Below are 16,865 nucleotides of genomic sequence, written 5' to 3' on the forward strand. Positions count from 1 at the left end.
GGGGGGGGGGGGTCCGCAGGGAGGAGGCGCTACAGGGGAGTCTTTCCGCAGGGAGGAGGGGCTACGCGGCACACGGGGTGCGGTTCCCGGCCGAGCTGAGTGGGAATTCGGGTCCGCAGCGGGTCGTCCCGCAGCCTTGGGCTGCCCGGTGAGGCCTCTGGGCCTGCGTCCGTCCGTGAGCACAGGACAGCTCCGCCGGGGGGCTGCCCTGACCCCAGGGACGCAACGCGGGCCGCTCCAGCCCGACCCCCGAGGGACCGTTACTCCCCGCAGGCCCCGCACCGGACGGCGGGAGCCCGCACCCCGCGGGGCCGACAGGACGTCAGCCGAGGAGAAGCCGATGTTGCGGCCTAGGGGCGCAGGAGACGTGTTCCAGGCAAAGGTGGTCACCGCCACTGGTACAATCGTGTCCCAAAACTGAGAGTCCAAAGACAAAAAGGCATCCTGATACTTGTGCCCACGGAAGTGTCGAGAATTTCTTTCACTAAGAGGGCCAGAAGGAAACGAGGGGCATTCGCTACACACCTACTATGCGCCGTTCTCTGTCCTGGAGGCTGGAGACGCATTCTTTCTTTTGCATCGATCAGGAGAAACAGAGGTGGCAATTTTTAAAAGAAGCCGCTGGAAAGTGAAAGGGGGGTGTTGAAGTCAATGGAAAAATAGTCGTAGCTTTGCAAACGTTGGACAGAACTGTGACTCAGCCCCCCCCCCCCCCCCCCCCCCCCCCCCCCCCCCCCCCCCCCCCCGGCGATCTCCGTCGGCCAGGCTGGGCCGAGCTGAGCGTGGTTTCCAAGGCGATCTGCAGGCCACTCTGTGAAGCTCCCGCTTTCCTGGAAGGCAAGCGGTCTTATCCCTACTGTGCAGAAGGGGAAGCTGAGGCTCAGACGTGGATGCTTGCCCTGGCGCACATCACTGGTTAGCCTTGGCAGCCGTGTGCGCCCCCAGCCTCCGGAAGCCGCCCGGACTCCACGTGGTCCGGGGCGCAGGTGGGGCCGGCCCAGGGACGGGGGGCCGCCGCGGTGACGCGGCCTGCACACCAGGCGCCCCCCGGTGCGCACGGCACCGAGCTCAGGTAGACGTCACTATCAGCACCTCGACCTCACACGCTGAGGGGCCGGGGTGAGAGGTTGAAGCAGCTTGCTTCGGAGCTGGTGATTGGCAGGGCGGAATCGGAACTCAGGTCACTACGCTCCTGAGAGCGCTCCCCTGGAAGGTGGTGAGCAAGGGGGGGTAAGCGGCGCACTTGGCATTTTATTTATTTATTTATTTCTGTCTTACACCCTTTTTTTTTAGTGCCCTCCTTAGTGCCCATCACCCACCTAGCCCATTCCCCACCCACCTCCCCTCCAGCAGCCCTCAGTTTGTTCTCTGTATTAAAGAGTCTCTTATGGTTTGCCTCCCACTCTGTTTTTGTCTTATTTTTCCTTCCCTTCCTCTGTGTTCATCTGTTGTGTCTCTTAAATTCCACATATGAGTGAAATCATGTGATATCTGTCTTTCCCTGATTGGCTTATTTCACTTAGCATAGTACACTCTAGTTCTATCCACGTTGCTGCAAATGGCAAGATTTCACTCTTTTTGATTGCTGAATAATATTCCATTGTATATAGATACCACATCTTCCTTATCCATTCCTCAGCTAATGGTCACTTGGGCTCTTTCCATAGTTTGGCTATTGTTGATGGTGCTGCTATAAATATTGGGGTGCATGTGCCCCTTTGAATCAGAATTTTTGTCGTTTAGATAAAAAAAAACCTAGTCGTGCAATTGCTGGGTTGTAGGGTATTTCTCTCATCTTAAATATTTTTAAGTGTAGGGGCGTCTGGGTGGCTTAGTCGGTTAAGCGTCCGACTTTCGCTTAGGTCATGATCTCACAGTTCGTGGGTTCGAGCCCCGCGTCGGGCTCTGTGCTGACTGCCAGCTCGAAGCCTGGAGGCTGTTTCAGAGTCTGTGACTCCCTCTCTCTCTGACCCTCCCCTGCTCACGCTGTCTCTCTCTCTCTCTCTCTTAGAAATAAATAAAACATTAAAAAAATTAAAAAAAAATATTTTTAAGTGTAGAGTTCAATGGTGTTTAGTGACCATCACCACCATCCATGTCTGGAACTCTTCACATCTTCCTAAACTGAAAGTCTGTACCCATTAAACGCTGACTCCCCATTCTCCTCCCCAGCCTCTCGAAACCACCATTCTGTCTCCAGGAGTTTGATTTTTCTAGTACTTTATGTAAGTGGAATTATACTTTATCCTTTCGTGACTGGTTTATTTCATTTTGCATAATGCCCTCAGGGCTCCATGTCGTAGGTGGTGTCAGAATTTATTTCCTTGATGGGCGCCTGGGTGGCTCAGTCAGTTAAGTGTCTGACTTCAGCTCAGGTCGTGATCTCACGGTTCGTGGGTTCGAGCCCCGTGTTGGGCTCTGTGCTGACAGCTAGCTCAGAGCCTGAGCCTGCTTCGGATTCTGTGTCTCCCTCTCTCTCTGATCCTCCCCTGCTCATGCTGTCTCTCTCTCTCAGAAATAAATAAAACATTAAAAATTAAAAAAAAAAAGAATTTACTTCCTTAAGGCGGAACGATATTCCACTGTATGGATGAACCACATTTTATTTATCCATCCATCTGTCTATGGACAGTTGGGTTCTTTCCATCTTTTGGCTGCCATGTCTGGGGTGCAATGAACACGGGCGTTTGAGCTCCATGCTTTCAGTTATTTTGTATTATACACCCACAAGGGGGTTGTGGAACATAATTTTGTTCTTAGTTTTTCGAGGAAATGTCATACTGGATTTTTTTGTTTGTTTTATTTATTTCTAGGACAGAGAGAGACAGCGTGAGCAGGGGAGGGTCAGAGAGAGAGGGAGTCACAGACTGAAACAGGCTCCAGGCTCTGAGCTGGCAGCCAGTACAGAGCCCGATGCGGGGCCCGAACCCACGAATTGCGAGATCATGACCCAAGCGAAAGTCGGATGCTTAACCGACGAAGCCACCCAGGCGCCCCACTGTCATACTGTTTTTAATAGTGCTACACCATTTTATATTCTCCCCAGCAACACTCAAGGGTTCTAATTTGTCCCATCCTGGTCAACACTTGTTTTCTCCTAATGGGCCTCCTAATGGATGTGAGGTGGTATCTCATTGTGGAATTAATTTGCATTTCCTAGTGAATAGTTGATGTTGTGCATTTCTTCATGTGGTTATTGGCCGTTTAGAATCATCTTTGGGGAGATGTCTGTTCAAGTCCTTTGTCCATTTTTTAATCAGGTTGTTTCCCTGATGTTGAGTTGTAGGCATTCTTTATGTATTCTAGGTATTAACTCCTTATCAGAGATGTGATTTACAAATACTTAGTCCGTTTTCTGGGTTAATAGTGTATTAACAGTGTACAGTTAACATTGTATTAATAGTGTTCTTTGATGCACATAAGTTTTTAATTTTGATATAGTCCAATTGATCTATTTGTTGTTGCTGTTGACTATGCTTTTGGTGTCATATGTAAGAATGCACTGTCTTGGGGATTTTCCAGTTTTTTTCTAACAGTTAATGCATTTGTTTTAATATATTAAAATAATGAGCACTGTGGACATCATTTAACAGATGCTTTATATTATTTTTAGAGTTCGAAAAATACATGATATTAATTTAAATAAATACACTAAGTAAGCAGTAGCAGAGTTTTGCGCTATCTTGAAATTGGTACCCGAATGACTGTTATTTGGTAACTAGTGTATTACACTAAATTGCAATCTATTAAACATATCTATTGCTGTATGTAGCATTAAAGAAAAAAACATTCATGACACTTGACATGAGTGCTAAGGCAGACTTTATTCAGGGGGTTCATTGTGACAGGTACAGAGACAACTGTAAAGGGGTTTTGCAGCAGGGGAGGAGGATTGGGATTAATTCCCAATACAAAGAAGACTGGGAATTCATAGCCTATGAGTGTGAGGCGGGTAGGGGAAGGTCAGTGGGCGAAAAATTACTAGGAGGAAACGTCTGGGGTGAGAGGCAATTCTTTCTCAATCAACCCAACAGGATTCTTGCTGAGGGCCGGCCGGGGTGATCAGACTCACGTGGGGAGATGTGGGGAAGGAGGGACCCCATCCAACACTGAGGCTGATCAGGTGCCAAGGGTGGGCGAGTCTTGCTAAGAGTGGACAATGTAGGGAGGAACACGGAAGCCTCCACAGTCGGGAAGTAGTTGATAAGAAGAGTTCAGGGGAGGCTGAGTAGAGTTTGGCCAAGGAGATTATCTGCCACCAGCTTGTAGGCTAAGCTTTCCCCATTACTCAGCGGTTGGTTCAAGCCCCTGAAAGAGCAGCCCCAAGTCCAAAGACCAGTGATACCGAAACTGGACCACACAGCACATCATGTAATGTAAATTGCAAGACCAAAAGAACAGTTTTTAAAGTAGGGATAGTATTACAGGTTCACAATAGCACCTTATTTTCAATTCTGAAAGGCAAACAGTTCTAAAAATGAGTTCTTCCTAAATTTTGAGCAAACACATTTGATCTGATATGAGACCATTTAAAGCCATTATATATCCCACTTAGGGTGAATATTTCTGAACATTCACACATTTTGCCACAGAAATATTGGGTCTCATCATAGGGTGTTGTCCCAGGCCTTGTTGAAGGTGTTTCACACTTTATATATATATGTACTGCCCTTCAAACAAAATCCTAAAGATTCTGAATTCCAAAAACACACTGGGCCCCAAAGTCCCACCCCCAACTTTATTGAGATATAACTGGCATAGGACAATTGTAATGATATGTTTTTATTGCAAAAAGGTTACCATGATAAGGTCAGTTAGCACATGTATCACCTTACACAGTTAATTTTTTTTCTATGGTAAGAACTTTCAACACGGAGTCTCTTAGCAGCTTAACTTTCACTCATAACTGGAAACCCCAGGGTTTTGATACAGGCTTGGCAACTAGGAGCGGCAGTGTTGGTATGGGAAGCCTAGTAGTAGTAATATGCCATTTATGGAGTAGTTTGTGTCGGTCATCGTTCTAAGTATATGTGTACACCTCACTTCGTCTTCACAATGCCCTGATTCATCATTATCTTTCATAGATGACGAAACTGAGACAGGTTGGCTGCCTAGCGGGCTGAAGGTCATGCAGCAAGTCGTCCAACGGAGTGGGAGTCACGGTTAAGAATCGGGCTTTGCAACAAAAAGGATGCTTTCACCTGCAGCAGAATGCTAAACTCAGACCTCAAATCGGTGAAACGCAGCAGAAAGTCTGGAGGCTGGTGGGCACGTAGGTTGGCTCAGAAGCTCAAGGCGCCTGGGCCTAAGTGCCGTCCCACTTTCCACCAGATTTTCCGCCAGCGGCACTCATGGTGGCAGGACCCTTGCAGCGGCTCCGGGAAGCTCACACTTTGGCGGGAAACGACCGCACCAACAGCCGGAGAGAACGCAGCCCCCGCCCATCCAATCCCTTTTCAACAGACGGAAAACTCCGTCCCGGCGCCCCGCCCTCCGCAGACCTACTTTACCCACTGGCCAGAACTCCGGGCCTGGTCACCGCTGGCTGATCCCCGGCTCGGACGCGGGTCACTGAACCAGAGAGTCCGTCCGGCCGCAAAGCCCCGCAGCCCGCGCAGAAGCTCCCCGCCCAGGGCCACGCCCCGGCTGGAATCTCGGCGCCGCCCCCAGCCGCTCCCCCGGAAGTGAGGCCTCCTCCCCGGGACTACAGCTCCCAGACACACCCGCCACGGCAGCTCGCCCACACGGATTGGCTCTTGGCGCCATCCATCAACCGACCAGCCACAGGAAGACGGCTGCTGCCGGGGCTCATCAGCCAATCACAAGAGCGAGGAGGAGGGAACTCCCCAGCCGATCCACCACCTTCAGTAGAAACCCGGCAGGACCCAGGAGTAGGGTCACAGGAGACCTACCCCCGGTTCCGTGATCGGATAAGTGACAGGCTGCGGTGTCTGTGCGAAATGGCAACCCGGGGCAGAAGTCCCCTTTTGCCCACAAGACTGGTCTCCGCTACTGCCCGCAGCCCTCAAGGGGCGGGGCCCAGCCGTCCCCACGGCGCCACGCCCCCCGCCCCTCATTGGCTCCCCCTGGGCACGTGCGGAAAGGGGCGTGGACGCTGCGGTTGGGTAGGGCGGCCGCGGTCCGTAGGTCATGAGCGGCCCGCGGACCCGGGCTCGGGGCGGCATGGACACCCTGCCGCCGGGCCCGTGGCGACGGCGGAGGCCGGAGGAGCTGCCGGTTCCGGGGGACGCGGTGAGCCCCTCGGGGCCTGGGCGTGAGGAACGGGCTGGCGGAGACGCTGGGCGGGCCCCGCCGGGCTTCGCGGCTCCCCGCGGGCCTGCCCGGGACGGAGGGCGGCGGGACGCGCGCCGGCGCCCTCCGGCGGAGGGGGCGGGCCGGGGGCGGGCCCGCAGCTCGCGCGCTCCGCCTCCCCGCGGCCGCGCCTGCGCAGAGATGCGGGGCCCGGAGGAGCGGGGCCTCCGGAGCCCGGCGGACCCCGCGGACTCGGGGTGCGGGTCGGGTGGCGCCCCGCGGTCTGCGCGCCGCTGCTCCCGAGGCGGGCCTCCGCGTGCGGGCGCTGGGCTGGGTGTGGTGGGGCTGCCGGGCGAGCAGACACACCCGATTGAGCACTTTGACCGAGGGAGCAGGGTCAGGTGAGGTGACCTGCGTGTGGGTAAGGGGCCTGCGTGAGCCCGGGAGGGAAGCAGGACGCGAGGCAGCGAACTGCTGGGCCTTTTAGGGAACGCGGTTGGAGCGGCCAAGCAGAGCCCCCCCGAGCAGCGCCTGTGACCTCCACCCCCGCTTGCGAACCGGCTGGGCTCCCGCACCTGGCTCCTTGCTCAGAGCACCGGCAAGCAGCCCGCATCGCCAGCATCTGAGATTTTCTGTTTCTTCTGGATCCGCAGGCTTGATAAGCGCGGGATCTGTCTCCCGAGTTCATGCGGGCACTGTTTCCTCGTCTGTTTTGCGCAGCCTAACAGGAGCGACTAGCTTCCTTCCCTGCATGTGGTTCCTCACCCACCACTGCCAGGCCACGAAGCCCAGTGTCACCTCACGCCCTGTCACAGAAGTACACCACTTCCAGGGACCGTGTTACCAGGGCACAGATTAAGCTTCTCTAAGGAAGGCTTCAAACCGCATTGACCCCAACAAGGTGGAAGCTTGATTCTGCTGCCCATAATGTAGGGAGGTGAGCAGCCCAGGGCAGTGGGCGGAGGCCCTAAATACAGGTGTGGGGCTGGTGCCACCCAAGATCAGAGACCTCCAAGGACCCAGATTCCTCCTGTCACCTGCTCCCTGCCTTCCCTGGTGGTGTTCTCTTACGTGAGGTCAACGCCAGGTCATCACTACGTTGCTCACCTTCCATATGGTGGGAAGTAAATAGTAAAGTGACATGATCATACTGACATTTTAAGAGCCTATTCTAGGAGCTCTGGGGAACATGAAAGGGATGGTGGTCAGAGTGAAGGAGGGAGGCGAGGAGTATAGATTACGAGAGGTGACAGGTTGGGACCGTGAATGTAGACGGCAGGATCTGTGTATCGGAGGAAGAATGGACCGGTGGACGCGGAAGGTCACGTGAGAGGAGGCGCCCAGGCTGACTCCCAGGGCTGTGACTTGAGCACCTGGCTGGGCAGTGGTGCTCTTATGGGAGAAGATTGGTGTGGAGCTGCAGGAGAAAACCAGCTCTGGTGGGGTCACTGCGTTTTCCACTTTTGGGGACGTTTAACAGAGATGTCACAGGTAGTGCAAGTCATTAAGTGCTTAGCAGGTGGGTTATCTGAATCTCACAACAACCTGTTTTTATTCCCATATTACAAACGAGGAAACGGAGGCACAGCGAGGTTAATCAGCTGGCCTGAGGATACACAGCTAGTAGTGGACATAGGTCTTTGACCCCTCCGTCTGCCTCCAGAGCCTGCCCTCTTAGCCACAGGGCTCGGCAGCCTCCCGTGTGGGGCTTGCAACAGAGTCCTGAATGGGCCATACAAAGACGAGAGGTGTGATGCCACAGGCCATCGGGAACGAGAGGGGACGAGGCACCGGAGGTGGAGATCGCTATTGATCTGAGAGAACAAGGAAGGCTTACGGGAGAAACCTGGAATGAGCTTTGAGATTGGGATGCTGAAATTAAGTGCCCAGCTCGAGGCTGCAGTACTTCCTGTTAGCAGGGAACAGTGAGTTGGGTGTCTTATTGCCGTGGTGCGTATGGCCTCTTAATTTGATAAAGTTCTTGTTTGTATTGCATTGTGCCTCAGTCTTTGATCCAATAACCAGATTGAGTCCTTGCCCCAAGTTTTCCATTCTCTTTCTCTCACTCTCTCCCGCACACATGCCCCCTCCCCCCAGAGTTTGTTTACTTGGGAAGTGCAGCTCATTCCCTACCTGGGTTCACAGACTGGTGGCTTGTGCGTTGTAACCACCAGTGGAAACCCCTGCAGCTGCCAGGACCCAGCTCTGGTGGCTCCACAGTGAGTCTCAGGCGGAGCCACAGTCAGGCGCCTCCTGTAACCCCCTGGGTGTCCTCACTGTGGGAGGGTTGCCCAGGGGGATGGCATGTGTAGCAATGGACTATGAATAGGGTTTATTCCTGTTAGAGCACCTGCTGAATAGCAAGCACTATTCTGGGTTCTGCAAAAAGAGAAGAGAAGTGAAATCCTTGGTTAGATGGACCCTGAGACCTGGAGGCATCCAGCACTTGGCTCCTTCGTGAAGACACTCCTTCCAGACGACCTCTGTAAACCAGATTCTCGGGGGGCGGGGGGGGGAGGGGGGAGTGACACCTGAGATATCTGGGCTCACCCTTGAATTGGTATCATTTCTAGTTTCCTCTGCGTTGATCCAGGAGCCCATTTTCCAGCTTATCCTAGGATAAGCGACCATTTCCTCTAATGTAATTTCATTCTTTGTCAGTATCCTGTAGAAATAACATATCAGGATGCAATAATTAATTAGCTGTTGACGGGTTTTTTGGTCACTAGTTTTTTCCTTTAAACATTTTTACTTTTGTATTTCTTTTTTGATATGTACTTTTTAAAAGTGAAGTATAGGGGTGCCTGGGTTGCTCAGTCAGCTAAGCGTCCGACTTCAGGTCAGGTCATGAGCTCACAGTTTGTGATTTTGAGTGCCATGTGGGGGCTCTGTGCTGACAGCTCAGAGCCTGGAGCCTGCTTCGCATTCTGTGTCTCTGTGTCTGTGCGCCCCTCCCCCACTCCAGCTCTTTCTCTTTCTCAAAAATAAACGTTAAAAAAATAAATTAAAAAATAAAATCGAAGCACATGTACCCCAATGTTCACAGCAGCACTCTCCACAATAGCTAAAACATGGAAAGAGCCTAAGTGTCCATCAACAGATGAATGGATCAAGAAGATGTGGTTTATCTATACCATGGAATACTACATGGCAATGAGAAACAATGAAATCTGGCCATGTGTAGCAACATGGATGGACCTTGAGGGTGTTATGCTGAGCGAAATAAGTCAGGCAGAGAAGGACAAATATCACATGTTTGCACGTATAGGAGGAATAGGAGGAACTTGACGGAGGACCAAGGGGGAGAAGAAGGGGGGAAATGGTGGGGGAAAGGGAGAGAGGCAAACCATGAGAGACTCTTGAATGCTGACAAAAACTGAGGACTGATGGATGTGGGGGGGAGGGGGGGATGGGCATGAAGGAGGGCACTTGTGGGGATGAGCACTGGGTGTTATGTGGAAACTAATTTGACAATAAACTATTTGTAAAAAAAAATAAAATCGAAGGATAATGTATTTACAGTGTTAGTTTCAGGTATGCACTATAATGATTCGGCAATTCCATACATTTCTCCATGCTCGTCATGATAACTATACTCTTGATCCCCTTTAATTCACACATCCCCACACCCACCCACCTCCCTTGTGGCAACCACAGTGTTCCCTGTATTTGAGTCTTTGTTTGTTTTTGTTTGTTCTGTTTCTTAAATTCCTCTTATGTGTGAAAGCATATGGTATTTGTCTTTTTCTGACTGACTTATCTCACTTAGCATAATACCCTCTAAATCCATCTGCATTGCAGATGTCAAGACCTCATTCTTTTTTATGGCTGAGTAATACTCCACCGTATGTACATACTATATCTTTATTCATCTGTTGATGGACACTTGGGCTGCTTCCGTAGTTTGGCTATTGTAGATAATGCTGCAATAAACATAAGGTGCATATATCTTTTTGAATTAGTGTTTGTTTTTCTTAGGGGTAAATACCCAGTCATGGAATTAGTGGATCATATACTAATTCCGTATTAATTTTTTGAGGAACCTCTATACTATTTTCCATAGTGGCTCCACCGGTTTGCATTCCCACCAATAGTGCATGGATTTCTTTTTCTCCACATCCTCACCATCACCTGTTATTTCTTGTGTTTTTTATCTTAACCATTCTAAAAGGTGTAAGGGGATATAGCTCATTGTAGTTTTGGTTGGCATTTCTGGGGTGATTAATGATGTTGAGCATCTTTTCATGTGTCCATTGGCCATCTGAATATCTATTCATGTCCTTCCCATTTTAATAGGATTGTTTGGGTTTTATGGTGTTGAGTTGTAGGAGTTTATTACATATTTTGGATATTAACCCCTTATCTTTTTTTCACTCATTTATTTTTTAATTTACATCCAAGTTAGTTAGCATACAGAGCTATAATGATTTCAGGAGTAGATTCCAGTGATTCATCCCCTATGTATAACACCCAGTGCTCCTCCCAACAGGTGTCCTCCCTAATGCCCCTCACCCATTTAGCCCGTCCCCCTACCCACGGTATTAACCCTTTATGTATCATTTGCAAATATTTTCTCCCGTTCCATTCAGTAGGTTGCCTTTTTGTTTTTGTTGATAGTTTCCTTTGCTGTGTAAAAGCTTTTACTTTTGATATAGTCCCAATAGATTATTGTTGTTTTTGTTTCCCTTCAGGAGACATATAGAGAAAAATGTTGCTATGGCCGATATCAAAAGGAATTACTGCATGTGTTTTCTTCTAGGATTTTTATGGCTTCAGGTCTTACATTTAGGTCTTTAATCCATTTTGAGGTTTTGTGTGTGTGTATGATGTAAGTAAGTGGTCCAGTTTCATTACTAGTTTTCCCAACCATTTGTTGAAGAGGCTTTCTTTTCCCATTGCGTATTCTTGCCTCCTTGTCCTAGATTGACCGTATAACTGTGGTTTTATTTCTGGGCTGTTTATTCTGTTCCCTTGACCTGTGTGTCTGTTTTTGTGCCAGTACCATACTGTTTTGATGACTACAGCTTTATGGAATGTCTTGTGAAACCTCCAGCTTTGTTCTTTCTCAAGATTGTTTTGGCTGTTTGGGTCTTTTGTGGTTCCCTCCAAATTTTAATATTATTTGTTTCTAGTTCTGTGAAAAATGTTGCCGGTATTTTGGCAAGGATTGCATTAAATTTGTAGATTGCTTTGGGTAGTACAGACATTTTAATACTGGTTCTTCCAGTCCGATAGGCATGGAATATCTTTACATTTGTTTGTGTCCTCTTTAATTTCTTTCATCAACATTTGATGGTTTCAGAGTACAGGTCTTTCACCTCTTTGCTTAAATTTATTCCTAGATATTTTATTATTTTTGGTCCAATTTTAAATGAGATTGTTTTGTGGGGTGCCTGGGTGGCTCAGTTGGTTGAGCGTCCAACTTTGGCTCAGGTATAATCTCACAGTTGGTGGGTTGGAGCCCCATGTCGGGCTCACTGCTGTCTCACGGAGCCTGCTTCGGATCCTCTGTCCCTCTCTCTTGGCCCCTCCCCGACTTGTGCTCGTTCTCTCTCCCAAAAATAAACATTAAAAAAATAAATTGGATTGTTTTCATAATTTCTCTTTCTGCTCCTTCACTGTTAGTGTGTAGAAATGCAGCAGATTTCTGTGTATTAATTTTGTATCCTGAGACTGTACTGAATTCATTTGTCATTTTTTTGGTGGAGTCGTTAGGGTTTTCTACATAGAGTGTCATGTCGTCTGCAAACGGTTGAAGTTTTACTTCTTCCTTACCCATTTGGATGCCTTTGATTTCTTTTGTTGTCTGGTGGCTGTGCCTAGGCCTCCCAGTACCTATGTTGAATAAACGTGGTGAGAGTGGACATCCCAGTCTAGTTCCTGATCTTAGAGGAAAAACTCCGTTTTTCACCATTGAGGATGATGTCAGCTGTGGGTTTTTCATTTATGGCCTTTATTATGTTGAGGTACGTCCCCTTTAACCAACTGAGCCACCCAGGTGCCCGAGGTATGTTCCCTTTGAACCTACTTTGTTGAGAGTTTTTGTCATGAACAGATGTTGTACTTTATCACATGCTTTTTCTGCATCTGTTGAGAGGATCCTATGGTTTTCATTCCTTCTCTTGTTAATGTGATAAATCACGTTGATTGATTTACGAATATTGAACCACACTAGATCCCCAGAGTAAATCTCACTTGATTGAGATGAATGATTTTTTTTTTTTTAACATATTGTTAGATTTGGTTTGCTAACATTTTGTTGAGGAATTTTACATCTATGTTATTTAAAAAATTTTAAATACTTTTATAGAGCTATAACAATGGTGTGTATTTAAGTGTACAGTTTGGCTTTTTGGCTTTGTAAATAATATTTTTATGAGCTTTCAAGTGCAAGGTTTTATAAGGACATATTTTTTTTTCCTTTCTCGTGGGCATAAACCTAGTTGTGGGATTTCTGGGTCATATGGTAACTTTTGTTTTTTTAATTAAAAACATTTTTAATGTTTATCCATTCTTGAAAGAGAGAGAGAGAGAGACAGAATCTGAGCAGGGGAGGGGCAGAGAGAGGGAGACACAGAATCCAAAACAGGCTCTAGGCTCTGAGCTGTCAGCACAGAGCCAGATGTGGGGCTCAAACCCACAAACCATGAGATCATGACCTGAGCTGAAGTCAGATGCTTAACCAACTGAGCCACCCAGGTGCCCCTATGATAACTATCTTTAACCATTTGAGGAACTGCTAGATTGTTTTCCAAAGTGGCTACACCACTTTACATTCCCAGTAGCATTATACGAGAGTTCTAGTTTCTCCACATCTTTTTTGACAGTTGTGGGGGTTTTTGTTTTGTTTTGTTTTGTATGTCTTTTTGTCTTTTTAACCATAGCCATCCTAGGTGGCTGGGAAGTGTGATCCCTGTGGTTTTGACTTGCATTTTCCTGATCTCTGATGGTGTTGGCCATCGTCATGTACTTCTCACCTATTTGTATATTTTCTTTGGAAGACTGCTGATGAGGTCCTTTGCCGATTTTTAAGATTAAGTTGTCTTTTTCTTGTTGAGTTGTAATAGCTTTTATATATTCTAAGTACGAGTCCCTTATCGGAAATGTGATTTGCAGAACAGAATTCCACCCCCCCCAACTTCTCTCATAATTTTAGCTCTTACATTTAGATCTATGTTCAATTTTGAGTTAATTTAAGTTTATAGTATGTGGTAAGGTTCTAACTTCATTCTTTTGCAAGTGGGTATGAACTTATCCAATCACCTTTTGTTGAAGACTATTCTTTCTCTTCATTTAATTGCCTTGGCACCTTTGTTGAAAATCAGTCCACTAAAAATGTGAAGATTTTTCCTTGGATTCTCAGTTCTGTTCCTTTCTCTGTTTGTCTATCCTAGGTCAGTACCACACTGTCTTGATGACTGTAGTTTTAGTAACTGTTGAAACCTGCAAGTGTGGGTCTTTCAGTCTTCTGTTTCAACACTGTCTCAGCAATTTGGGGTCCCTTGAATGTCCATATGAATTTTAGGATCAGCTTGTCAACTCCTGCAAAGAAGCCAACTGGAATTTTGATAGAGATTGTATTGAATCTGTAGGTTAATTTGAGGAATATTGCCATCTTGGCTCTCTTCATGGTGTCTGATATATGAATATGAGGTATCTTTCTGAGTTTTCACTGATTTTTCTCTATTGTTTCTATTTACTGTAGCATTAGTTTTCACTCAGATCATTATTATTTCCTTTCTTCTTTTTACATTGGGTTCAATTATTCTTTTGTTTCTAGTTATTTAAGGTGGACGCTGAGGACGCTCTAAGAGTGGAGACCTTTCATTGTTTCTTGCATAGGCATTTAATGTTAAATATTTACCCCTAAGTACTTCTTTAGTGCAAGTTTTGATATGTTTTTTTCTTTTTTTTTTCAGTTTAATGTGCTTTATAATTTTCAGTTTGACTCCTTCTTTGATACATTTCTTACTTAGAAATATGTTAGTTTCCAAGTATTTGGGGGTTTTCTAGAGATCTTTGCTATTGCTTTTTTTTTTTTCCCCTAATCTTTATTATTTCCTTCCTTCTGTTGGCTTTAGACTTCTTTTGTTGTTCTTTTTCTAGCTCCTTTCTAAGGTTGTTTATTTGAGATGCTTCTTTTTTTAATGTTTGTTTATTTTTGAGAGAGAGAGAGAGTGAGCAGGGGGTGGAACAGAGAGAGAATCTCAAGAAGGCTTCACACTGACAGCAGAGAGCCCAAAGTGGGGATTGAACCATGAACTGTGAGATCATGACCTGAGCCAGAGTCAGATGCTCAGTTGACTGAGCCACCTAGTGGCCCTGGATTTTTCTTGCTTCTTGAGGTAGGCCTGTATTGCTATATACTTCCCCTTAGTATACTTCTATACTTCCTTCTTTTGCTGCATCCCAAAGCTTTACTTTCATTTGTTTTCATGTATTTTTAAAATTTCTTTGATTTCCTGGTTGACCCACTCATTGTTTAGTAGCACATTGTTTAACTTCCATGTATTTGTGGTCTTTCCAGATTTTTCCTTTTGGTTGACTTCTAGTTTCATAGCATTGTGGTCAGAGAAGGTATGTGGTATGATTTCAGTCTTTTTATATTTGTTGAGGCCCGATTTGTGACCTAATACGTGATCTGTTCCGAGGAATTTCCCATGTGTATTCTGCTGTTTTAGGATGGAATGTTATGAATATATCTGTTAAGTCCATCTAGTCTAGCGGTGGTTTCCTTGATTTTTTGTTTGTTTGTTTAGATCTGTCCTCTGAGGTATGTGGGGTGCTAAAATCCCCTATTATTATGATATTATTATCTGTTCCTTTATATTTGTTACTAATTGTTTTATATATTTGGGTGCTTCATGTTGGGCGCATAAATATTTACAATTATTACATCTTCTTGTTGCATTGTCCCCTTTATTACCATGTAGTGCCCTTCTTTGTCTCTTGTTACAGTCTTCATTTTAAAGTCTAGTTTGTCTGATATAAGTGTTGCTACTCTGGCTTTCTCTTGATGTCCATTAGCATGATAAATGGCTCTCCATCCCCTCACTTTCAAACTGCAGGTGTCTTTAGATCTAAAAGGAGTCTCCTGCAGGCCTCAGGTAGATGGGTCTTTTTTTTTTTTTTTTTAAATCATCCATTCTGACATCCTATATCTTTTGATTGGAGCATTTAGTCCGTTTACATTCAAAGTAGTTATCAATAGATACTTATTTAGTGCCATCTTATTACTTACTTTGTCATTGTTACCTGGAGATTTGTCTGGTCCTTTCTTCTCTTTGTCACTTTTGGTCTCTCCTTTGCACTCAGAGTCCCCTTTAATATTTCTTGCAGGGCTGGTTTAGTAATTGTGAACTTCTTTAGTTTTTTGTCTGGAAAACTCTTTATGTCTCCCACTAGTCTGAATGATAGCCTTGCTGGATAGAGTATTTGTGACTGCATATGTTTCCCATTCAGCACTGTGAATATTTCATGTCACTGCCTTCTGGCTTGCTAAGTTTCTGTTAGGAAATCTCCAGCTAGCCTTCTGGGTTTTCCCTTGTAAGTTAAGGACTTCTTTGTCTTGCTGCTTTAAAAATTTTTTATCACTCTGTTTCAAATTTACTTACAATGTGTCTTGGTGTTGGCCTCCTTTTATTGTTTTTGATAGGAGTTCCCTGTGCTTCCTGGATGTGGATGTCTGTTTCCTTCCTGAAATTAGGGACATTTTCAGCTATTATTTTCTCAAATAAAAGTTCTGCCCCTTTTCTTTTCTTCTTCTTCTTCTGGGACTCCTATGATACAAATGCTATTATGTTTAATGGAGTCACTGAGGCCTCTAAGTATTCTTTTGTTCCATAATTCTACTTTCTTTTATTCAGGTTTATTACTTACTGTTGTCGTCTAGGTCACTAATTTGTTCCTCTGCTTCTTCTAGCCTGTTGTTCATTGTATCAAGTCTGTTTCCAATCTCATTTATAGCATTCTTCATCTCTGATTCTTTTTTTTAACTCTTTTATATGTGGTAAGGTCTCAGTGGTGTCTTCTTAAAGAATTCTAATTTAAGAATTCTTCAAAGAATTTCTAATTTAATTTCACTGTGCTCAGGGAACATACTGTGAATGACTAGAATCCTTTTAGTTTACTTAGACTTCTTTATTTTTCTTTTCCTGAAAGTTAATTTTTAAGTTTTGCTGTGATAAGAATACTTAATGTGAGGTTTAACTTCTTAACAAATCTTAAGTGTACAACAAAATAGTACTGTAGGTACAGTGTTGTACAGCAGATCTCTAGAATTTATTCATCTTTAAAACAAAATCTTTTTTTAATGTTTATTTATTTTTGAGACAGAGAGACAGAGCATGAATCAGGGAGGGACAGGGAGAGAGGTAACACAGAATCCAAACCAGGCTCTGAGCTGTCAGCACAGAGCCCGACATGGGGCTCGAACCCACGGACCATGAGATCATGACCTGAGCCAAAGTTGGATGCTTAACTGAGCCACCCAGGCACCCCTAGAATTTATTCATCTTGCTTAACTGAAACTCTATACCTATTAATAATTATCCATTTTCCCTTTCCCATTACCCTTGGTAACTAGCATCCACCCTTTTGATTTTGTGAATTTG

General features: G+C 46.0%; 1 protein-coding gene across 1 annotated transcript in view; it reads left to right on the forward strand.

Annotated features, from left to right (window-relative positions):
• The first annotated feature begins 6,183 nt into the window (after positions 1-6,183).
• The window catches only part of LOC120240885, a 42,807-nt gene continuing 32,125 nt past the window's right edge, over positions 6,184-16,865 (forward strand). Inside the window, exons 1-2 of the mRNA XM_039245740.1 lie at positions 6,184-6,252; positions 6,452-6,653. Coding sequence (XP_039101671.1) covers positions 6,184-6,252; positions 6,452-6,653 — 271 coding nt within the window. The remainder of the gene's footprint in view (positions 6,253-6,451; positions 6,654-16,865) is intronic.

Source organism: Hyaena hyaena, unplaced genomic scaffold (assembly GCF_003009895.1).
Source record: "Hyaena hyaena isolate Hyena2069 unplaced genomic scaffold, ASM300989v1 scaffold_265, whole genome shotgun sequence".
Classification (NCBI taxonomy): Eukaryota; Metazoa; Chordata; class Mammalia; order Carnivora; family Hyaenidae; genus Hyaena; species Hyaena hyaena.